The sequence below is a fragment of the Puma concolor genome, chromosome A1 (assembly GCF_028749965.1).
Source record: "Puma concolor isolate L17-30 chromosome A1, mPumCon1.1.hap2, whole genome shotgun sequence".
Lineage (NCBI taxonomy): Eukaryota > Metazoa > Chordata > Mammalia > Carnivora > Felidae > Puma > Puma concolor.
In genome coordinates, this window is record NC_141667.1 from 225,802,724 (window position 1) to 225,827,547 (window position 24,824).

General features: G+C 35.2%; 1 protein-coding gene across 5 annotated transcripts in view; it reads left to right on the forward strand.

Annotated features, from left to right (window-relative positions):
- The window catches only part of TRPC4 (transient receptor potential cation channel subfamily C member 4), a 209,693-nt gene that overhangs the window by 55,418 nt on the left and 129,451 nt on the right, over positions 1-24,824 (forward strand). For all 5 annotated transcript variants that reach the window (XM_086713221.1, XM_086713218.1, XM_086713205.1 and 2 more), the window contains one exon: positions 1,732-2,136. In XM_086713221.1, the coding sequence (XP_086569347.1) occupies positions 1,759-2,136 (378 nt within the window). In that variant the 5' untranslated portion in view covers positions 1,732-1,758. The remainder of the gene's footprint in view (positions 1-1,731; positions 2,137-24,824) is intronic.

A 24,824-nucleotide genomic window follows, 5' to 3' on the forward strand; every position in this document is an offset into this window, starting at 1 on the left:
TTCTAGTGAGTTAAAACATCTCCAAATACTGGAGGACCTCCAAATACCAAGCTTGAAGCTTGATTATAATTTGCACACCTAAAAGTAATAGAGTTGAAAATTTTCCTCTGAAAAATTAACATTACCATTTAAAGAACTCACAATACCCCCTGTCTGAAATTGCAGAAGTGAGTGTATAGTATGCTGTGTAGTTGGTCATTATACATTTAAAACACCAAGGCTAATAAAATGTGAAATATTTGAGAAAAATATTCTGGCTTATGAGATTCTTACATTTGCTTCATCTATGAAAGGGCCTTAATAAGATACTAAACCTAATGTCAGAAAGGAACAAATTAGGAAATAAAAGTTGTGTGTATTATATGCTGAACCTCAATATTTGAGAAATTGTGATTAATAATCTGAAACATCAAAAAGTGAAACTTAACTACTTGATAACGGAAATTCCTATTAAATTGAGGTAGCATGCAAATGATGCATAATTTCCCAAATTGAAAACATTCCATTAAATGTAATCACATTTGCTCATTCAATACATGTTTAATCTACCTTTAAAGTATTATTCAAATCAGGTTAATTTACTCATAAAATGATTAGGTCTAAAAAGATCAATTAAGATGACTATGCATGTTCAGGTACCCAGAATCCCCCATTAATTTTAATTTAATAGTAAATGTATGTAAATAAACATGTAGGTTGAATATAAATGACATAGAATAATAAAATAGTTCAGATCATAAATATGAAATCAGGAGCTAATAGCAATAAAAAATTTTAAAAAACATAATAGATTTTTCTGCAAGTTTGTATCAGTAGGATAATACTAAATCAATATAATTGCTAGTGACTTCGTTCTTGTTAATCTATCTTAAGATGATCTTTTATTTATTAAAAATAATTCCTTCATCTTCAACTGTATCTTTACTATAACTTCCAAATAATACATTATATAATGAAAATATTTCTGTCTTGTGGTTTATTGTTTCATGATATCAAGGTAATAGAATTAAGAAAATAGCATTTTCATAATAAACTTTGTCTACATGAACATTTCTAAATTCTTCGTTTGGGAAATTGCTTAGACTCACCTTGATCATTAATGTCATCAATACACATTCATTCCCCTCAAGTGAATTCACTTACAAAGGGGATAAACAGTTATACTCATCAGGCTCAGTATATTTCATTGATATTGATATCATCAATTCATATTAACTTTGATGTCAGTACTTAATGACATTAAGAATAGATACATTACAAATGAAAAGCATTTTACTAAGATAGTGATATTTCATAATTTCAATAGCATCTATATGTTTAGCAAAATTGATAGTGAATGATACATTTGAATATCCCTGGTTCCTTTTTAGGACCTCAAAGATACAACCTTTAAGTTTCAGGGTTCTCTGTTAAAAACTGTATATATTTACGATAAATTTTGTAAATAATTTCCAAAAATTACAGGTACCTCCTCTGACAGATGCCACTTTTAAAGTAACTTTTCCAATTTTTTATTCCTTTTAGACTAGGACTTTGTAACTTGCATTTCTAGATAACTGAATAATTATTAAGCCTATTTGCATTGTTTAAGGAGAAAAAAAATCGATTATAGAATGATGGTATAATTGTTGTTATTGGCATTACAGTCAGTTGTTAAGTGTGACACATACTGATTAAAAAGGGTATTAGCACTAATCCTTGTGTTTTTTGGGGTTCTGTTTGCACTTTCAGAGACAAGGAAATAGCATGGCATGAAACATGGCTCAGTTCTATTACAAAAGAAATGTGAATGCCCCCTACAGAGATCGCATCCCTCTAAGGATAGTCCGGGCGGAATCCGAACTCTCACCATCAGAAAAAGCCTACTTAAATGCTGTGGAAAAGGGAGATTATGCAAGTGTCAAGAAATCCCTGGAGGAAGCTGAAATTTATTTTAAAATCAATATTAATTGCATTGATCCTCTTGGAAGAACTGCTCTCCTCATTGCAATTGAAAATGAGAACTTGGAGCTCATCGAACTACTTTTAAGCTTTAATGTCTATGTTGGAGATGCTCTATTACACGCTATTAGGAAAGAAGTTGTTGGAGCTGTTGAGCTGTTACTGAATCACAAAAAGCCCAGTGGAGAAAAACAGGTATGTGCAAAAGCACCATTTTTAATATATTTTACTTGCAGAAGGTTTCTGTGGATGTTAAAATTCTCCCCAGATTTTAAGAATTACAAGAATTGAAGTCAGAACTATTGTGATAGACAATTACTGGTAGATACACACTTACTACCCACCAACAGTCACCAGCACCTGCACCCCCTGCTTGGCAAATCAGACCTTGAGTGAGAACAAAAGCAAAACAAGATGGCCTGTGTTGGCTTCCCTTACACTGGAAACATTTCTATGTAATGCTCAGCCTAGAATGCTGTTGGGGCTCACTCTGTGTGTGTGGCTATTTTTCCTCTCTCATTTTTCAACTTTCTACAGCAACCGGCTATATTCTTTTTGCTCTTTTCCTGTTTAATTTGTTTGCCTATTCTGGGACTCTGCATCTTACTGCAAAAGTGAATTCTATCACTTAATTTTGATACTGTTCATTAGCAAACTCTAGTGGATTCTTTTAAATTGAGGCAAATTAAAAAAAAAAGGATTGTTAGAAAATAACTAAACTCTGACTATACGCTTAACTGTATTAAATTTACCAATGCCAAAGTGTAGCTATATCTTAGTGTCATCAGTAGAAAATAAACTAAAAAGGCACACAATTCTACGTACAATTTGTGGGGTGTTTTTTTCCCTGTCTTCCTATTTTTTTGTTGTTTGGGTTTTGTTTTTGTTTGTTTGTTTGTTTGTTTGTTTTAACAGCTAAGGAAGTGAAGAAATCATGGACAGAAACAAGAAATCTGCTTTTTCTCTGTCTAGATTCTTCCCTTTGTCACTGCCCTGTATCTGAATTGTCTGTTTGATCCTTTTTCCTCTCACACTGAACTCTTCACTTCCCTGCATCAAGTCTAATAGACTAATTGCAAAGACATTGCACAAACTGTAGTGACTCAAAATGTGTCTTTTAAAGTAAAATCTTAAAACATGTGTTATTACACTCTAGCGATTTCTGCCGTATTGGATAATGCACAAGCTCTGCCAAAGATAGACTGTTAGGAGATGTTACATTCTTTTAAAGCAAGTTCTGCTGTGGCTACTGTTACTTCTGCTCTCCTGGAGGACTTTTATCAGGATGCTCGCCATTATTTGTAGAAAACTTCACGGCTGGAAAAAGGTCTCGCTGTGTTCTATGGTCCGTTTTTATGCATGCCCACCACTTCCCCTCGGCTGAACCTAAGCTTCATAAAGCCACACTCCACGAGGACAATACTTCTCGGCTTGTTGGGTTACTGGCTTTTTGTTGTCTGTTTTATATCCAATTGTTTGTGTGTTCCCTTTCCATCATACTGCTAACATTTTACTGGTAGAAAATTCACTTGTTTCGTCTGTCCTTTCACCTGGACAGAAGTGGGCAGGTAATGGTAACACCTAAAGATATATGTTATATCCCAGGTTTTTACCACTAAGAGAGTGCAGGACACAACTAGGAGTGAGTAGAAGTCTGTTTTCATCTGTGTAAGTTCAGATGCTACTTCTTCAGTCACCCTGTGATTTTGAAATTCCTTCTGCAATCATAGCCTATTGTTTCTAATAACAATGGCCTTATATTGTACACCCTCTTGTTTTTGGTCTATATAGGCGACCATAAGAGAGGTGTCACGACGGTGGTCTGGGGATCTTTTTTTTTTTTTTTTAATGGTTTAACTTTTTTTTTTTTTTGGATCATTGTAAATTGCAACAAATCTATTGAACAAAATTGTCCTTAAATTCATTCTTTACATTTATTACTAAATAACCTTAGTGCTGTTTTTTAGAGAACACTGGCCATACATTTCAGTGTCTCTTTAGCAAATGACATTTGTTCTGGCCAGAGTAATTTGGTGTCTGGAGAAGATATCTGCTATTATGAGAGTGTTTGTTGGAAGATATTCAACTTCTGAGCTAAACTAGTCTCACAAGTAGGTCCTGGCTCCTTCCAGGCACTTGATCTGAACCCTGATTATTAACAAAAGGCAGTAAAGGTTTGCAGTGTGCCAGGAGTCAGAAATATCCCAGGCCATGTGTTTCTGGAAGATTTCTCTTGTATCTGTTTGCTGGCCAAGAATTTTCCTTTTCTATTTGTACATTCTAGAATTCCTCCTGGGTGAAGGCACTGAGAATAAACAAAAAAATTGTATCTTTTTGTTTGAACTTTGTAATTTTGAAAGAGCAAATCCAACCTACCCCTAGAGTTCCTGGTACATTGTACAATGAAAGTGAGGTTGTGAGAACATAAAATGTATACAATGTAGCACGCAAAAGATGTTGTCCAGGCTGGGGGGTTGGGGATAGTAAATCCCTTTAGAGCTTGGCTGTTTATCTGTGATTTACTTAGATACTACATCTCTTAGGTACAGCCAACATCTTTTGGAATAACAGCCTCCATAAATCAGTGTGTTGTATGCAGCAAATATGTTCTTGACAGGAATCCTTTCTCTTATAAATTGTGATTGCTTAGATGATTCTTATGATTGTTGTAAGCCATTTTGTGTATCATTATAATCTGTCTAATTTCTAGTCTCATGGTTATCCCCCTGAAGACTCTGGAACACATTGCCATTAATTCTGTTGAGGTCCCTAAAGCCAAATGTTAATACTATTGAAAACAATAGTATCCAACTAGGCAAAAAAAAAAAAAAAAAAAAAAAGATAAATTTGTCCTAAAATGGGTCAAGAAAGAGGATATAGTATAAAAATTATACAAATGTGATTATTAGAACACTTAAGAACTTAAAATGTGACAGGTGTGGATTAGGAAATATATTCTTCTTTTGTAAGTTTTTCACAGATTAATTTCTTTCTCTGGAACAAGATGCAGTGTGTGATGGCATCCTGAAGTCATAGGGGCCATGAGATTTTCAGATTAGTTTGTGTACATTCACCAGGGAACAATTTATAATTTGCATACGCCTACTCTGCCTGGTGTTGTTGTCCTGGGCGCTAGGGAGCAGACATTGTCCCTGTTCTTTGGAGTCTTAAGATCTAGTTATGAAAAGAAACAGGAAAATATCACGGGGATATGAAAAAAAGATCATCACAATGGAAAAGATGAAGGAGAAATAAATCCTCAGGTAATGATGAACTCTACTGACTGGATTTGGTAAATACAAACTATTAGTGGGTAGAGGGCATAAGGGGGCAGGAGAAGGGCCTGAAGAAGAAGGAGGAAGGGTGTTCAAGGATATATACCTGGGAAAAGTTAACAGCATTCACTGGGATAGAGACTATGGGACATAGTCTATGGAACCTGATTGGATATACTCGGTTTTTATTTTCTTGAAATTGACATCTAGGAGGCAATTTGAAATTTTGGACTTAAGAAAGTGGTCTAGGGTTGATACATAGATGATAGTGAGGACATTGAGACAAATAAAGTCATCTCTTTTCCTATCGCTCTGACATTGATTTTCTCTTCTTGCCTTTATAAATTGTTTAAATGCTTGTGGTTATTAGCCTGTTAAAAGATTGTCTCAATGCAGCATCTAATGAAGATGTTTCAGTTGTGCTAGATAAATAGATGGACACAGATCATTAAATATTTCCTTCCACATTTAATGTAGACCAACATTAATCAGGGTATTGAGTTCTAATGTTTTGTTTTTATTTTATTATCACAAAGTATAAAGAGTAATACTTAATTTCTTTCATCTAGTAGACAGCATAGAGAATGTGTGGTTCTCTACACTAAGCAAGAAGACGGAACGTTGTGTGTTCTCATGTAGACTGCTCCCTCGCTACAATTACTCTGATATTCTCTGGTAATTTTATTGGACTTTTCTTTAACCTTCTGAGTACCTTACTTCTCTGCAGGGAATAATTGAGAGTGACTTTTTAGCCCCATTTTGAGCCAATTGATTGGTTACTTGACTTTTAATTATTTCTAGCAGACCTTTCTCTTTGACGTCATCTAAGGCCAGATTCAAGGCCACACTCAATTACACTTTCAACTGCTTCAGTAAACGTTTATCAGAAACAGAGCTTTCTCTTCCATTCTTCACTTACTAAGTGGTTCTCAGTATTCAGCATCATTAGAATCACTGCAAGGGTTTAATAAAACACAGACTGCTGGATTCCACCCCAAGAGTCTCTGATCCAGCAGGTCTGGAATGAGACCCTGGAACTTATATTTCCAACAAGTACTCAGGTGATAGTAATGCTGCTGGTCTGGAGACAGCACTGTAAGAACCACTTACTTAGAGGAAGTGGAAAGTTAGAAAATGCCTGTGGTTGTATATCGTATGTTAGGTATTGAACTCTACTGTGCCAAACTGGGTTTCAGGAGATTTAAATTAATGTCCTTAAATACTAATGATTACGTGATATTTAATATATGAGAGTCTCCCAGGTTCACTAATATGTTTATTATATTTTTCCCTTCTTTGGGAAAAAAAAATTTTCCTAAACATTACTGATTAGTTCAACAGTTAAGCCTGGAGTACTTCAGTTGAAGAAATTTGTTTTAGAGCTCTACTAAAAAGAATATCAGATTTTATAACTTTGGGAGATCTTGGAGATTATCTAACCCAATCACTTCATTTTACAAAAGAGGGAAAGACGTTCGCAGTATGTACCCATAGTACATACTCATGTGTACCTATGCCAGGTTCATAGCTGGCAATGAACTTTGAGATAGTCTGAATGATGATGGTGAAAATAAAAATAATAATTATAAAAACAGTAATAATGCTAGACAATATTCATCAAGCCTGTCACTATGCCCAGAACTGTGGTAAGAGTTTTGTATGAAGGTAGGTGCTATTGTTATCCCCCTTTATAGATGGAGAAATGAAGGAATAAAAAGGTAAAATTGACATGTTCCAGATCACAAAAGCAGGAAATATCAGTGCTGGAACTCAGGAGTCATGGAAGATAACTACATGCTTCCCAGTTATAGGCACTACGACAATTTGAATGGGAATCATTTACATCATTAATTATCCTAGTTTGGGATATGAGTTAGATAAATTTACAAGAGTCTCTAGATCTCTATACTCAGGCTGTGTCTCTATCTTGAATATTATAATATCATTTCTCATTTGGATGCTCAATAAATACTAAGGAATAACAAAGTCATTAGCAGCTATAAAGTGCTGGGAAGGAGCAGGGCTGAGCGATAGAGATGCTGACTTCCAGCCCCATTCACCACTCTCTAAGAGGACAGATCTCCCAATCATTCCGCACATTGGTTTTCTTGGCTGTTAATTAGAATCATAGTATTTATTTACTTGCTTCTTAAAGTCTGGTGGTGTTCAAATTGCATAAAGGTATTTTATAAGGTAACATATAATAACAGCATAATATACGGTTATTACTGTATTATGCCATAATCTGCCTTCTTGTTAACAAGTATATATGTTAATGACACAACATACGCAACGAAGATGAAATTAAGCATTAGCAATTTACCCTCTAGAGTGCATGACTTTTTTTTTTCATTTGAAAAATGCAATCATCGAAACCCTACTCAGAGAGAGCAAAGGAGAATTTAATTCAGTTCACCCTTTGACTTTCTACTTCAGTGCATGTACAGGAACTTTTTAAAAATAGTTTCAGTAGATTTGCTAATACAACTTGTGACTTTAGAAACAGTGCCTATTATGCGATCTGAAAATCAGGGTCTGAAATAGGATATTGGCAGTAGTATGTTATGCAAATATACATCCAACCCAAAATATGCCCCGCTGACTAAAAATAAAGAATAGTTTTCTCAGTTGATATCGGTACTAATAAGTATATCTCTGGCTACTGGGCAGAGAACTTTATTCTTAAAAGAAATCTAAAATTCTCAGATAGAAACCATTTGCTTTCTCCCTCAGGACTATAGATACCCTGAAAAGTTGACTTTGAACTCTTGCATTAATTTTGTTTTCCTCATTGGGCTTTAGAACAAGTAATTTGCCTTCTTGCAGTGCCATGAACTTCAGTTGATGCCTGATAAAGGAAGATGTACGCTAAGACACTCTATGCCCTAGTCTTCAGAGCTGCCCCTTACAGAATGAACACATTTACCTTCCTTGGTAGTTAACCAATTGAGGTTACCCTTTCTATTTGTTTTTATTACAGCTAGGATATTGACAGCAAGTGAACCTACATATAAACGTAACTGTAATCTTAGGAATGATCAAAATTCAGGGAGAGCAAGATTGAGAGGAAAAGCGGGCAAGAGAGAAATACAGTAAAGTATTAAAGACGTTCTCCCTCAAAAATACTTATTACCCTGTTGTGTGACATAGTAGATAACTCATCAATTATACTTTCTATTCTGATTTAGACTGTCAACAGAAAGGTTGTCTACAATATTGTCTGAATCTACCATTAGAACGAAAAAGCTGAAATTTATCCCCTAATATGTAAAGTAGTAACCAATTTGAAGTCTTTTTATGATGTAAAGTAGTAACCAATATAAAGTATTTTTATTAACAAGCACTTTGGAAGTCTAAAAATTAAATTGAGTCTTATTATTCCACAGCAGGGAGTTTGAAAGCTAATCTAACATGGAGCATAGATTGTGTTTAGTCAGCTGGCAAATGGCAATCATGAGAGATATGAATAATTCTGTCCCAAATGGAAGATTTTTTTTTTTAATTTTTTTTTCAACGTTTATTTATTTTTTTGGGGACAGAGAGAGACAGAGCATGAATGGGGGAGGGGCAGAGAGAGAGGGAGACACAGAATCGGAAACAGGCTCCAGGCTCTGAGCCATCAGCCCAGAGCCTGACGCGGGGCTCGAACTCACGGACCGGGAGATCGTGACCTGGCTGAAGTCAGACACTTAACGGACTGCGCCACCCAGGCGCCCCTCAAATGGAAGAATTTTTAAAAGACAAACTATGGTGTACTGTTAATATGACAATGTAGCATAAGCTAACTGGTCATTCTGACTCATAAAATAATGCACCATTTAACTTCCATAGTTACATTGACATTTTATTCTTCTCGAGGACCAGCCAATTATAAATAATCCCTTTGAGCCACATGCCCCTACTGTTCCTTTTCAGCATACCACGCTTACTATGAAAGTCAGATCATCATCATCATCATTAAATATGTTTGGAACCCACAAGAGTAAAGGGCTTTTAGCCTTTTTCTAAAAATCAAGTGGGGGAAAAAAAAAAAACCTCAAACAATTAAACAAAACTCCAAGCACTGAGACATTTCCATTCCACCGTAAAGGTACACAAAATGGAGCCCTTATTCTCTGGTTTCGGACAGAGGAGTGAAATATAGTGAAGAGAATCAAGAGAGAGAAAGAGTTGGATATAAATCCTGTTTTATAATCTCAGGCAGATCCTTTAGGTTTTAGGGCCTTGACTTGCTCATACGTAAAAGAAGGATTATAGTCCTTACTCAGCAAGTAATTGGAAACATTAGTTAACACACTGAAGTACCTAGCATTAAGAGAGCTCAGTAAGTCCCTCCACCTTGGTACCATTAGATCATTTTATGCTTATTACATTTAATTTAATTAAAAATATGTATGTTCATTGAAGAGACTACATATTCCCCAAAGCAAATGCATTGTGAAGGGTTAGTGCTGGTATGAAGAGTGAGTTTATGTTAAAATTAAGAGAGGACTGAGGGGCACCTGGGTGGCTCAGTCAGGTAAGCGTCTGACTTCAGCTCAGTTCATTGTCTTGTGGTTCATGGGTTCAAGCCCTGCACTGGGCTCTGTGCTGACAGCTCATGGCCTGGAGTCTGCTTCCAATTCTGTGTGTCCCTCACTCCCAGCCCCTCTCCCACTCGTACTCTGTTTCTGTCCCTCAAAAAATTAACAAAAATAACATTTTAAAAATTCAGAACTTATTTAAAAAAATAAGAGAGATTGAAATTGATCTTTCAAATGTGAGTTTTGGTGAAAAGCTTTCTTTGGAGCCATTTTTATTAACCCCCCCCCTCAAATCCATTAAAAATGTTGTGATTAAATCTAAAAATAATAACATGATGTCTCAGTAAGTCATATATTCATTGACTTTAATTAATTATAGTGATTTGAAAAATTAATCACTAAGGAATAACAGTGAGTCATTTAACAATTATAATTAACCAAATAGATAAGGTGTCAATATAATTGGGAATTATAAAAAAAAATATGATTAGAACTTCTCATAGCTGTTTTAAAAATACCTCCTTTTCCAACCTACTATATTTACTTATTCACTGGTAAGATGCAAGGTAAGTAAAATTTTATTGCTGTAATATCTGAAGCACAATAAAATGAGGATTTAAGTAGTGTGGAATTTTAAATGTTTAAGAACCAATTTTTCAAGCAGTTAGGAAGAAAGAGTACTCTCATTTTCATTACTACAATTTTTTCTTTCTGCAGTAATTTTCTAGATCAATTAACTTCTAGATATATCAATGTTCCAAGTCACTGTTGTTTGAATCATGTATTAGAAACACTTGACAATAAATCTAAACTGTGAGCCTGGAGCCTATGAGAGCCAGTTTACAGAATATAGCCTTCAGAGAGAATGCTCAAACCAACCAGAAGGAATGGGTGGTTTTTGCAAGATAAGAAAAATTCATAATTGCAAATTTACCAACTAAATCCACAGCTTTTTCCCCCTTAAATGAGATCATGAATGAGTGGAGTGGATTTAACTTTGCAGGAACCTCACCCCTCATGTGTAACCTAAGTATGCCATTCCTCCTTGGTATCTGGATTTTCCTAGGGGAAGTAGATAGATTTGTTTGATTTGGAGATATAGGCTTACTTGTGAAGCAATTTTAGTATCATCAAATATAAGTGTGAATTTTGAATACAATAATACCATGATGAACAAAGTATAAATTAGAAATAATGATGCATTTATTTAGACTTTATGTTATGTGTATTACCCCCTGCTCAAAATGTCAGTGAATCCTCAGTTAGCAGTGTGTTGGATAATTTTCCTCAAAACCAATATGTAATTTGAGAAAGCAAATAGGTTCAGATGCATTGTAAATTTCTATTACATTTTACTATGGTGGTTGTAGATCAAAGAATAACCATACAAATTGTTAAGAGTAATTGGGCATTTCAATGTACCAGGCATTCTCTTAAGACCATTTTACATTGTTGTCTTGTATATCAGGAAATTGAAGCTCAGAGAAGTTGAATAATTTTCCCAAGGGAGATCTGAGAGTTGGTTTTTCTGTTTTCATGGTCTTTACTCTTTCTGTGCCAAAGTGCCTCGTTACTTTGGCCATCAGATATCCAGCAAGCTCAGCCAGCCCATTAGAACATGGTGTAATCTAGGAGTACAACTTGATCTTTGAGCAACATAGAAAGATCTCTCTATGTCCTGACTCCAGAGAAGCATCCAGAAATTCCTTCATACCGGGGTCCTAATCCAATTTTAAATGCTTTGAAGTTAATGATTTAACAAAACTGGTTATATGATGTCCTCAATTCCCCCTAAATTATCACAGGGAAAGATCTGCAGTGAGGTTGCCTGGGTGGCTCAGTCAGTTAAGTGTCAGACTTTGGCTCTGGTCATGATCTCAAGTTTCTTGAGTTCGAGCCTTGCCTTGGGCTAGGCACTGACAGTGCAGAGCCTGCTGGGGATTCTCTGTCTCCTTCTCTCTCTCTGGCCCTCCCCCCTTGTTCTCTCTCTCTCTCTCTCTCTCTCTCTCTCTGTCACACACACACACACACACACACACACACACACACACACACACACACATAAATACCTTAAAAATGATTGGCAGTAATGAGGGAGTAGTGCGAGCACACTGAGAAATCTCTGGGAAGAGGTGAGAGGGGCATATTCACAGGAGTGTAGAAGATGACTAGTCAAGTAGCACCCATCACAGCTTCACCCTGTGTGTGGCTGGACACAGAGGTTGAGGGCTCAGAGACGAGCTTGTCTCTGAACCTGATGGTGGAGTGTGCAGAGATGGACCCCGCCTCCCAGACTGGAGGAAGTTATTTTGCAGACAACACAAATCCTTTTCCCCATTCATGTGTGAGACAAATTGTGAAACCCTGATGGAACAAAATGTCCCTCTCGTTTGCTACCATGATAGCTGCTTAAAATATTCATTCTGCTGCCTAAAATATTATGTTGAAAATATGTATCACTTTTCCCTTCTTGGTGAATTTCACAATACCCAGCAGTGTGTGTACATGTGTATACACACACACACACACACACACATTTGTGTGTGCATACACACACACACACCTTTATAATAAAACTAATGGAAAATGGAACTGTTTTTCTTAAAATCATAGATAGTTGTTTAGGTTTGGAAGATATTCTAAAGGTTATCTGGTATAGTTCACCCTATGGTATTTATTATTTGTGCTAAGCTCAGGGAATATAGAATCACCATATTATTCTTGATGTAGAATCACTGGCTTCTGCTCCTTCTTCAACTGTGCTGTAGCAGAGTGTCACAGACTGAGTCTGGAGTTCTCTCTTGTCCAGCAAGAGAGCAGACGTAGAATTGAATACGAGGGAGGGTACTGTCCAGGAGGAGACAAGAGCCCTGAACAGGGGTTCCATCTCCATATTTATATTTATTGAGCTTACAAGATATTACCCACGTGGTGAACATGAAAAAAACAAGATATTACCCACGTGGTGAATGTGAAGAAAATGATCGTACATATGTGAACGTGGAGAAAACAATCAGACAGTAATCATTGACTTGTGTACATGAGAAGCAAAGGGTCTGGGGGACAAGTGAAGTTTGCGATGGACGTACAATTGTATATTGATGTCATATGGAAAGTAATTTCCTGAAGGTGATATAACAAGTTACTCGTGATCCCATTACAATATCTCGCTAGCACACCTCGGGTGCTTTCACCCCGTGGTGGCGGCTTTCTTCCCTAAATTTTTTCTAACCCATTTCTGTAAGTAGAACCTATTTCCCCACAGCAGAGCAACAGGAGAACAATTCAAGATGAAAAGACAGAATAAAGTTAGCAGAATGGTTTGGGTGAGCGAAGTTTCAATAAAGCAATCACGTATTTTCTCCTGGAGGGCTGTTATTTTTAAGGTTTGCTTGGCTGCCTACGGTGACCAAAATATTATTAAAATATGATCACAAAGTAAAAAACTTTAAAAAGTATATGATCACAAAGAAACCCTTGACCTAAAGAAATCTAATCCAGCAATCAACTGCCACTTTGAGATAAATAAAAAGTAAATAATACATAATATGCATCCTCATCTATTTTGTTTTCTGTACAATATGGATTTTTGAATTGCTTTTACATCTGCAGTTTTGGGAAAGTAAAGGAATAGTGCCCCTAACGTTGAAGAAATACCCATTTGAGACTTTGCAAGACACAAATATTGAAGAAACTTAACATTAATGAAAGAAGGAACTAGTACCATTGTATTTCCAAAGTAAAGCGTATAAATACTCAGTGGATTTGGGGAAGTCTAAAACACATTGTCATATGAGATGAATTTTTTTGTGTATGATATACTCTTCACTCTAAATGGAATCAAAATAAAATATTTTTGCTTTGTGCAGATACAACTATTAGTTCTACCTATGAAATGCTTAAATTTTTAAAAATTTTATTTGATAAGTTAAGTACATATTAAATGTTGCTAACTCATACCTCTCTTGTATACTTTATTCTAGAATATCAGAACCTATTAATCCTTTATCATCTGAGGACCTTTGCTTCTTCTGGCCTGGCTTTAAATTACCAGTCTTAGAAAAGTACACTTTAAGTATATTCCATTTAGTACTTTTCAGCCTAAACTTAATGCCTGACTTGCAGGTAGTATTCATTAAGTCAAATGTCCTAGAAGCACCTGTTTAGGATGAATTTTTCATTACCATACCATGTTCTACTTAACCGTGATCTAGGCTGCCTGATCCTCTGAACCAAAAAAAAAAAAAAAAAAAAAAAAAAAGATTCAATGTCTAACTTTGAAATTAGGGGGAATTAAGGGGCATTCTGATATAATCCTCACCCCCACCACCTATACACACAGACACAAACTGACTCCTGGAAACATCACCTGGTACAGGTATGAGAAAAATGAAGCGTAGAGTTCAGGAAACTTGCCAAAAATTACTGAGAATATCTGTTCTTAAGCCAGGCTTAAAATTCAGGTTTTGTTTAGAAACAAATAGAAATATTTGTCATACACATCACTTTAATTCTATCTTAAATATTTTGTGGAATAAGGAAACACATGCAAATATAAATAAATGTTTTAAGGCTTGTTTTGCATAAGAGGAAATATTCCATGGTTTGGAATCAGATGGAGAAGAATTCAAGTCCTACCTCCCTCCATCCCTTCCTGCTTGTGTGACCCAAGGGTGAGTTTTTAACATGAAGCAGAAAATGGTAATGGGTACCTCTCACAATTATTATGAGAATTAGAAATTGGAAATACTTCACATGAACTGCCTAATGTATTTACATTTGATGTAATATCATTATCATCATCATCATGCCCAAGAAGCATCATCATTCAAGAACCAAACATGCCAATTTGACCAATGTCTAAAGATTCACATTTGTATCCTATATCTAGGTTATGATGAGGTTTCAAAGATGCTGATGTAGATCACTGGAGTCAAACTTATTAAATTCTGGTAATGAAATTTCTTGGGAAAGACTTCCTGGATATCCCCATAATGGTTAGGAGGGCTGTGAAGCTAGGAGAGGTTGGGTCGAGCCAAGAAGTTTGACCCTTATTTCAGAGAGTTCTAGAAGTCAGGAGAGAGGAAAAGGACCACGCTTATAAAACCACAATTAAGTCTAAATAAATATAAATAAGTTATTATATATCAAATAAAATGTAGTTTCACTCTGAATAAGAAAAAAGGAAAGGAAAAAATTATGATAGAGGAAAATGATCGGAGGTGATCCCTTAGAAGAATAAACAGATTTCCTTAGGGATATTTTAAGGGGTATGTTTTCAGAAGGCACTAAAATTTAACATTGTCAGATAAATGCAGGCTATCTGCTCAGCTAAGTCACTTGTCTCTTTTAATAGATGAAATAAAGCAGATCAAATTTGTTTTTGGCCACATTTAAGGAAAAGACTGCCATCTGGTGAATATTTGAGGCCGTTAAAAATATATGTAATAGTTTTAAACATCTGATATGAACTTAAAAATTAGTTACATACTTTATTTTATTTTTTCAGTAGACTACAGTTTCTGCACTCTGCAGTATTAGCAGAGCTTTTGTTAAGAAACTATAAAATTATAAGTTTCCATGAAATTAGTTGATTTTTACCTGATTTTATTACCTGGTACAATTGCATCTTTTATAGGTCACCTAATTCAGATTAAAACTTACCAAAAAAAAAAAAAAAAAAAGCAAACAAACATTTAAAAACCAGTATGATCTATACTTTTTGGATTATTTTTTTACTTTATAGCAAAATGACAAAAATGATATTTTTAGATGACTGTGATGCTAATACATTCCATTTGTTACAGAAAATCTGATCCGAAAGCAGGAGAAGGTCATTTTTCATACTGTAACTGGCTCTGTAGTGGGAGTCTGTTTTGACTTTAGCTCCTTCTGTATATTTCACCTGAGGCATGAGAAATGAGGAATTAATCCCCACTGTTTTCTTCTTCTAGTAAAATGCTGTCCCTCCATGTATCCTAATATACATCTATTTTTGACACATTTAAAATAGAGGTTAAGAATTCTCTTAGGTTGCTACATAACTCATAAATTACTGAAGGTCTTTCTTACATCTCAAGATCCAAGTTCATTGCTAAAGGAACTCAGTGGAGGAAAGAAAAGAAATGATTCTTTCCCTTTACATGTGCCTTTTTCAACACCCAGTCAAAAATCTAAGTGGTATTTTCTTTAGTTGTGAGTGGAATAAAGACATCACTCCATTCAGAGGAGGAAGGACATCCATCACTTTCTCTCACCTAGACAGCCCTGCCCACATGGATGACATGACTTTTCTCATTAGCTTCACACTGTCAATTTCCAGATTTTTCCCAAGTGTTAATTTAGTTATTTTTATGCAATCTCAGAGAAGAAGTTTTAAAAAACAAGTTATTTTGGTAGCACTGCTTAGTTTTATAGCTTTATTTTTAATCTTGAAAGACTAGTGTTTTATGGCCTTATCCTACCTAGATGCTTAGCGATACAAATAGATTGTGTGATATTGATAAAGCATGTTGTGTTCCAATTTAATTTGCTAATTCTTTTTAGTGAAGCTTTTTTTCTCTCTAATTTGTTTCATCATGTGATAACTACTATATACATATAAAAACTCATACTGGCTGTTGATGTTGCATTTGAGTCTTTTACAACAAAGTCACTTTTCATTTTGTTGTTGTATGGGGATGGTCTTGGTACTTCACTTTTCTTCTCAAATTTATAAATACCAGTGTATTTCTTGGGGATAAACTACTGTCCCAACCAAATAAAATCCTGGTCTTATTTTCTTCTACCGGCTACATAATACTATGTACATCATTGGTATTAAGTAACAGTTTGTCAAATTGATGGTAGATGGATGACTATGGTAGATTAAAAATCTCCATCATCATTCATGAAAATAAACTAACCAGAGAACAATCTGGCAAGATAAAATGGAACATCAAAGAGCTGCAAACCTTAATTAAGGTAAAATACTCAGATCATTTTCAGAATGAAAACAAGATTATTAATATCTTTGTTAGGAAATTTGCTGGGAGGATTTTTTTTAATTTGGTCTCTATTTCACCACAGTGCTCTGTAGGATTTTAAATGATGTATAGCATTCTGAGGAGCCTCACCACATCCTGAGAAGTTAAAAAGTCAAAGTTACATGTAAAGCATGCAGATTTACTTCCAGTGATTGCAATATTTCCCTAAAAGCCTGTAATTGCTAAAAATTTTAAAGTACACTTCTAGAATATATAAATGCCATAATATTCTAGAATATATATATAAATATATATATACATATATACATACATATACAGAGAGAGAGACAACTTCCAATTTTCTGGAATACATATATTCCATAATATATATATTTTCTTTCCTATATATATCTGTGTATGTGTACGTGCATACACACACGCGCACACACACACACACACACACATATATGTATATGTATATGTATATGTATGGACAACATGTATCTCTGGTCAGTGTGATTTAGGGTGCGTTTTTGTTTTCTTCTTTTGTACTTTTGACAAAAAAGTATTTCTTTGTACTTTTTGACAAAGTACTTCTTTTGTACTTTTGAAATAAGTACTTTTGACATTTTAAAAATCTTTAAGCAATAAGGATGTACAGCTATTGTAACAGGAAAAAGTCAATGCTTGTCTCAAAGATCATAATACTTGTGCACACCACCACAACAAAAGGCAGCCAATGGAAGGAAATTATTAAATATATGGGCAGGTTAGGTATAAATATAGAGTTGTTTCTTGGGAGTATTCAATTTTGCTATTCTAAAAATCAATGAAAGGGACATAAAATTTAGGAACCTTACACCCACTCGATAGGCCAATTCTTTTAGTATTCATAAATTAAATCTAAAATTGCATTTAGTATTCTTCAGTTTAACTTCCCATTATTAACTGAAAAATTAAAACAATTGTAGTAATTATCTTTATCTTAATTTTTAAATATTATAGAAGTAAAGCTTATTTTCTCCTCCTTACATTGTAAATCATACCAACTCTGTCAAAGCACCTTCGTGTTAAGGTCACGGGATCCTGTGAGTCAACAGGCAGTGCCCTTAACTCTAAAAGTGAAGCTGGTGACGTGCTGGAGGCCATCACACTGACGGTGCAGGAGCCAAGGGCACCTGGCTCCTCAGCCTTATCTCCTCTGCCCCTTTTAAGGCAATGCGTCCAGCCACACGCCCAGTTGTAACCAATCGCAACTGCCAGGCATTCAGACCTAGGACCCTGCAAGGCCCCGCTAACTTCCAGCCTCTCATGTCTTCTTAGCTTCAGCTGTTGGCTCCGTGTCCACTTTGCTTCTCCTCATTTACGGGAACCATTTTGGTTGCCATTCTGGCATTTTGGACCAGCATGGTTTTCACCAAGACACATGATCCACGTAATTCTGCTGCATGGCTCACTTGCCAAAAAAGGACCCATGTGGCATTTTTTATGATCTTTCCTGTTTAATAGGTGCTGTGACTGAGAAGAGCCTCTGAGAGTGAATTTTCTGCTTGTAGCATAAATTCTTCAAACAAATTTAAGTATTAATAATGTACAATGATATATTGCCATATTAGATTGGTGAGACCTTACTCCTGTACTTCCACTTTCCTTCTATTTAACTTTTTTTTTAATGTTTATTTATTTTTGAGAGAGAGAGAGTGAGACAGAGTGTGAGTGGGGGAGAGTCAGAGAGAGAAGGAGACACAGAATCTGAAGCGGGTTCCAGGCTCTGAGCTGGCAGCACAGAGCCAGTGGTGGAGTTTGAACCCAGGAACTGTGAGATCAGACTTGAGCCCAAGGCATCTGAGCTGAAGTCAGACACCCAACCGACTGAGCCACCCTGGCGCCCCTCGCTTTCCCTGTATTTAATATTCATCAGTCAAAGTGGATTAAGATATGAAGATTCAAGTCCTTTGGTCCTACATTCCTGTCACCACCCCCCATCCAACCTGGAGGGCATCATCTACTGCTATATTCCTAAGAGCCATGATCCTTGGTCCTAAGAGCCCCAGGCCACTTGACAATTACAGGCAAGCTTGATAATGTTTGTTTAAATTTAACAGAAACTAAGACATATTTTACTCCACGGAGCTTTCATTGGAACCTAAAATCACAGGACTTGACATTCATGTGCAGCACACTTTAAACAAAACTAAGGAAGAAAAATATAAAACAGAAAAAATGAAGACTAACCTTGCTGTGATTTGTAACCTCTGAAAGATTTGTTTTATTTCACAGTTATCTCTGTAATAATTTAATAGTATGTATTCCTTGGTGTATTTTGAATAAAACCATAAAATAAAAAAATATATAGAAAAGTAGAACTTACAAAATGTGATCAAAATAATAAAAAAAATTTAAACACTAAATGATAAATCAGCAAAGGGCAGTAAGGCAGTTATGTAGTCTTCTATATTTTATACTCCATTGATACTAGTGAGACAAGCACTTTTTATTTTTGCTGAAACTGAATCCTTTTGGAAAGCAATTAAGCGATGTTTAGCAAAAGCAGAACCAAAGAAGACCGATATTCGTATTTAATCCCTCATTCTTCCATGTATTCAAAAGGGATGCAATAAAGTAAATTACAGTGTATTTTTAATTAAAATCCTGTACAGTCATCACAGTGATATTTAATAGACTTAAAATCTATCAAGGGATAAACACACATAAAATAACAACTGAATTCCACATGGACGAAATAAGTAATATTGCAATTAATTTAAAATATAGTGTGAGTATTAAATCTCTTATGAGGGCTAGGAGTTTGCATGTGGACAAGATTTTCTGAGCTTTCAAGTAAAGCAGACAGGTAGCCTTTACAAACCCCAGTGTGCATGTATATATTCTCATAGATTGGTGACCTATTTGGATGAATTAGTACTTGGGCTACACTGAAATTCTAGATTTGATTAGCGATATGAAACTAACAGTTAACATTTTTATAGTAAAAATTCACACAAAAACTGAAACTTGGAAACATATTTGAAGTTAATATGACAGACAAAAAAAGGTTAATATATTTAAGAAAGAATGATGCAAGAAAACAGGTGAGTTCTACCACTCAAAGAATATCTTATTCCAATCTTTCAAAAACATTTCTAATTCTATGAGACTCCTATAACTTTGGCATCAAAACCAGAAGAAGGCAGCATGAGAAAGGAATATTACGTCCCATCAAAAACATTATAAATGCAAAAATCTTCACCAATGTATTAGAAAAACCCATACTGCCTTAACAAGCAAAGGAGAAGGAAATATATGACTGTCTCACTATGTGAAAAATTTTTAAAAAAACGATGTTTATGAACTAAACTATCGAGAAGTTAGTAATGATAACTCCCTACTTACTCTAGCGATTAAACCTAGCCCAAGGTGGTGGTGATTTACACTTGCCATTTGTTTGATGGCTCCTTAGGAGTTGAAGCAGATTTTCCAGTTTTTCATCGAAGAGGCAAATAACACTAATTAGTTATTTACGATTTATCTGTAGCAGTGCACAAAAGGGATCACATGCCATCTTAGGAGATACCCAGCTTAAGTTTACAGTAACAGAAAGTGCATGTACTAAACTTTGATGTCTACACATGCAAAACCATCCCACTAGGAAAGGACTACTTTACCTTTCTGATGAATCAAGCACTATAATTGGGACTGCTTTTATGTGCGGAGAAGCAAATGTACGTGGCAAAACCGAACAAGACCGTTATCTGCTCTTTCTCCGAACAGTCTTAGGCTTGTCACATAACACTGGTCCCTTCCTGTTATTCCTTGATTTATAGATTTCAAGGTGCTTTCACTTTTCATCTGCACCACAATCCTCTGAGAGTTAACTTTGAAAACGCTTTGATATATATGTCTCCGGTTCTTATTGTAGATGAGAGATATCTTGAATAAATGTCCACCTTTCAACATGGGAAAAGGGAAAGCAGAGAAGTTAGCCCACTTTGTCATTTGCACACAACTAAAACTGGTTGAGGCTGGATTTAATGCACATCTTCTTACTCTTGATGCCTAAGCAATTTTCAGAATCTCACAGCTGCCTTACATACCAGACAGATAATCTATCGATTACAAATTTAGAACTTGGAGTCAAGCTGCCTGGGTTTCCTTGTGACCATGAGCAATCTATTTAATGTCTTGAAGGCCTGTTGTCCTTTTTTGTAAAAAGTGGATAATAATAACAGCCACTTCCAAAAACGACTAAGATGAGGTATGAAAAGCTTCTAGCCCAGGATAAGGCACATGATAAGTTATTGCTCGTTAGTTATATACATGTTAGTTATTGCCTGTCTCACTATAATCAGACTCCAAGCATATTTTTATTAATAGTGTCAATGAGCTAAATGATTTTTGCCATATCTTTGTTCATTTGGTCCAAGTATGTATCGTGGTTCTAAATAAATCTGTCATCCAAGTTATTGTAGAATTATATTTACTGTGTGCTTCATGCCCTTACTCAAATCAATACAAACTATATCTATTTGCTGGTATTTTTAATTTAAAGTATACTTTAAATAGGCACATAGTAAAAATATATAGCCAATAAAATGTAAAATGAATATTAACTCTAAAAAAGTAAAGATAGTTATTGATATTGCATTATTTATACTGGACATATCACTAACCGAGCTCAGGTAAAGTTGTAAGTAGTTTCAAGCCCTTCGAGGAGATGAGAGAATCGGAAATGGTGTAATATGCACCCCTTCCTTACTTTTCTTACAAACTCATTTTTTGAAAATGGCTCTTTCCCTCTTCTTGTAAAAAATTAATTGTAATACCTTCCCTTTACCCCGCCTCCAAGCAAAGAGAAAATGGCAGGTTAAAGACAGTTCAGTTTTGCAAAAGGGCAAAAAAGACATGATGAGACCTAAGTTGGGTTTTGAATGTTTGGCAGAATTTGGTAAGTGGGAGGGAATAGGAGCCAACAAGAAAACCACAAATGGAACATTTGACGTTGGAATGATTAGATCATAGGTGACATTGGAATGATTAGATCATAGGCTGCATGCGAGGGTGGAGTATAAAGTAGATTTTAATACACAAAGTTGGGTCTAACTACGGATATCTTTGTTTATCAAAAAGTAGTTAAGATATAAGTAGGTGATACCAAGGACAGTGTCTGATATAGAGTAGATTCTCAACTAACGTTTAAAGAACCTAAATAAGGAGGCTTTATGTAAATAACTATGCGGCAGCTCTCCAGCAGGACAAAATGAAACCTCAGGGCAATCGCTCCACAATTAGTACATAAAGTATTAATTCTAGTTCAGATGTCCAAGGTATTGTAATATTTCATATAGGGATATGCCACAATTTGTTCAACCTGTTCTCGTTTGGAAAACGTTCAGGTAATGACAAACAATGATGAAATAAATATAAAGAAATACTCTCATGGTAATTCTTCCTCTGTAGGAAAGGTCCCTCCAAGTGAGACTGTGGTTCTCAGAATTTATGTAAACACCAGATACTTTCCAGCAAGGCTGTTATCGTTCATATTCTTCTAGCTTTCAATGAATGAGGGAGCCTGTAGCCATAGTTCCTTAAATTTGGCAGTATGATGCACGAAAAAGTACTTCATTATTGTTTTAATTTGCCTTCCCTGGACTGTTAATGAGAACAATTGTCCAGTGTTTCTGACCTTTTGATTTTCTTCTGTGAAATACTTGTTTATAATGTACATTTGTTCATTGGGTTGTTTGTAACTTTATTTTCAATTTATAGATTCTCTTTGTATAATATGAAGATTAAATATGCTTCATATGTAGCAAATTTGTTTTACCGTAGTTTATTTTATGACTTTATTTATGGTATCTTTGGCCATTCTACTTAAGAGTTGTGTAATAACAGGCTCCTGGGTGGCTTAGTCGGTTAAGCATCCTACTCTTGGTTTTGGCTCAGGACATGATCTCACGGTTTGTGATTTCAGGCCCCACATTGGGCTCCATGCTGACAGTGCAAAGCCTGCTTGGGATTCTCTCTCTCTGCTCCCCACCCCCCCCCCACTCAATCTCTCTGTCTCTCTCTTAAAATAAATACACTTAAAAAATTGTGTAATAAAATGTATACTCTTCTGTGTTTCCAATCTTGCTTCAAGAGTTCTCCCCAACCCTGGGGCTATACAACTATATTTTTTATTTTTATTTTTTATTTATTTATTTTTTTAAATTTTTTTTTTTCAACGTTTATTTATTTTTGGGACAGAGAGAGACAGAGCATGAACGGGGGAGGGGCAGAGAGAGATGGAGACACAGAATCGGAAACAGGCTCCAGGCTCTGAGCCATCAGCCCAGAGCCCGACGCGGGGCTCGAACTCACGGACCGCGAGATCGCGGCCTGGCCGAAGTCGGACGCTTAACCGACTGCACCACCCAGGCGCCCCTACAACTATATTTTTTAAATGTGTCATTTTTTCTTTTTACATTTAAATATTTACTCCATCTGAAATTTATTGTTATCAAATGAGATAGGGAACAATTTTGTTTATTTGGTTAGAGAATTGTTACACTGCCATGTAATATATGAACAACTTTTTCCAACTGAATAGAAATTCTACTTTTTCACATATGAAGTTCCTATACATAGTAAGAAGTAATTTTGTTCAAAATTCTATTCAACTAATTTATATTTCTTGCTATATTCTTGTGTCATAATCTCCAATTCATAAGTATTGTAATTATTGGATACATATTCTTCCATATTAAATAATAATTTTATCAAGTTATATATAAAATAGCACAAATAAAAAATATCCTAAGTGAAATGCCATTAAATGTATGTATTCATTTTGAGACAATTGCCCTAATTAACATATTAGGCCTATCTATCCAGAAACATAATATTTCCCTATATTTTGGATCTTATTTTGTGCTCTATACCATTTAATTATTTCTTCTTATAAGTTTTATTAATTTTTATTCAGTTTTTGTTCATAAATTTGTATATTGTGTCTCTTTAATAATGACCACTTTTTCATTCTTCATGTAATCAGTTCTGTTTATAACTTACATTGCTAATATAGAGAAAATACGGATTTTTGTATGTGAATCTTGTATTAAGCTATTAATGATTGTTAGAGTCTCTTAGTTTTTCAAAATATATGATCATGTAATATTCCAAATGGAGATAAATTTGTGTTTTAGTATTTTTACTAATATTTTATTTCCTAATCTTATTGCATTAGGTAGAAACTCCAAAATGTTGAATAATAATGGTAAAATAAACATTTCATTTATTTTTAATTTTAATAGACCTTTAATAAAACTTTCACTCTTTATCAGGAAGTTCTCTCTTGGTTTTTGGTAAATACTTTTTATCATAGTTAGGAACAGCGATGGATCCTTATCAAACACCCTTCATGTACAGTATCATCACATTTAAAAAATACTGAAAGTTTTGCAGACACTTCATTACACCACTCCTAGGTTCATTCACTCATTCAGTGATAATGAATGAGTATTTATTAGCTCATGTGCCATTCTTTATTATTCATGTGCCATTCTGGAAAAACCTGCGCAGTCCCTGCCCTCATGGAGCCTATGTTCCAATGCAGGGATGGACAATCCAGGTAGATGCATATTAAGCTCCCGCCAAGGGCCATGCACTGTTCTAAATGCTTTACCACAAAAACCTGCTATCTCTCATAACAGTGCTACAGTAGATACTTTATTGGCCCATTATACAGATAAAAAAGTGAAGCACAGAGAGATGCAGTAACTTGGCCAAGGCCACATAGCTAGTGCAAGGTAAAACCTCTTTGTAAACCCAGGCACTCTGATTCCAGAGTCCATGCAATTATACACACACACACACACACACACACACACACACACACACACACACACACAGAGTAATGAATTATAGTGAAAAATATAATGATAATCAAAAGTATTTACATTCCTGAAATAAACACTATTTTTACACGGTTTTATTCTTTTCATAACCTGTTGGATTCAACTTGCTAATAATTATTGTGGTTGTCTCCTTTCTAGAGAATTTTTAACTGTATCTTCATTTTCCTTTTGACTTTGGGGATTTTTTTTGGAAGAGGATTTCTTACTTTGTTAACCCCTAAATTC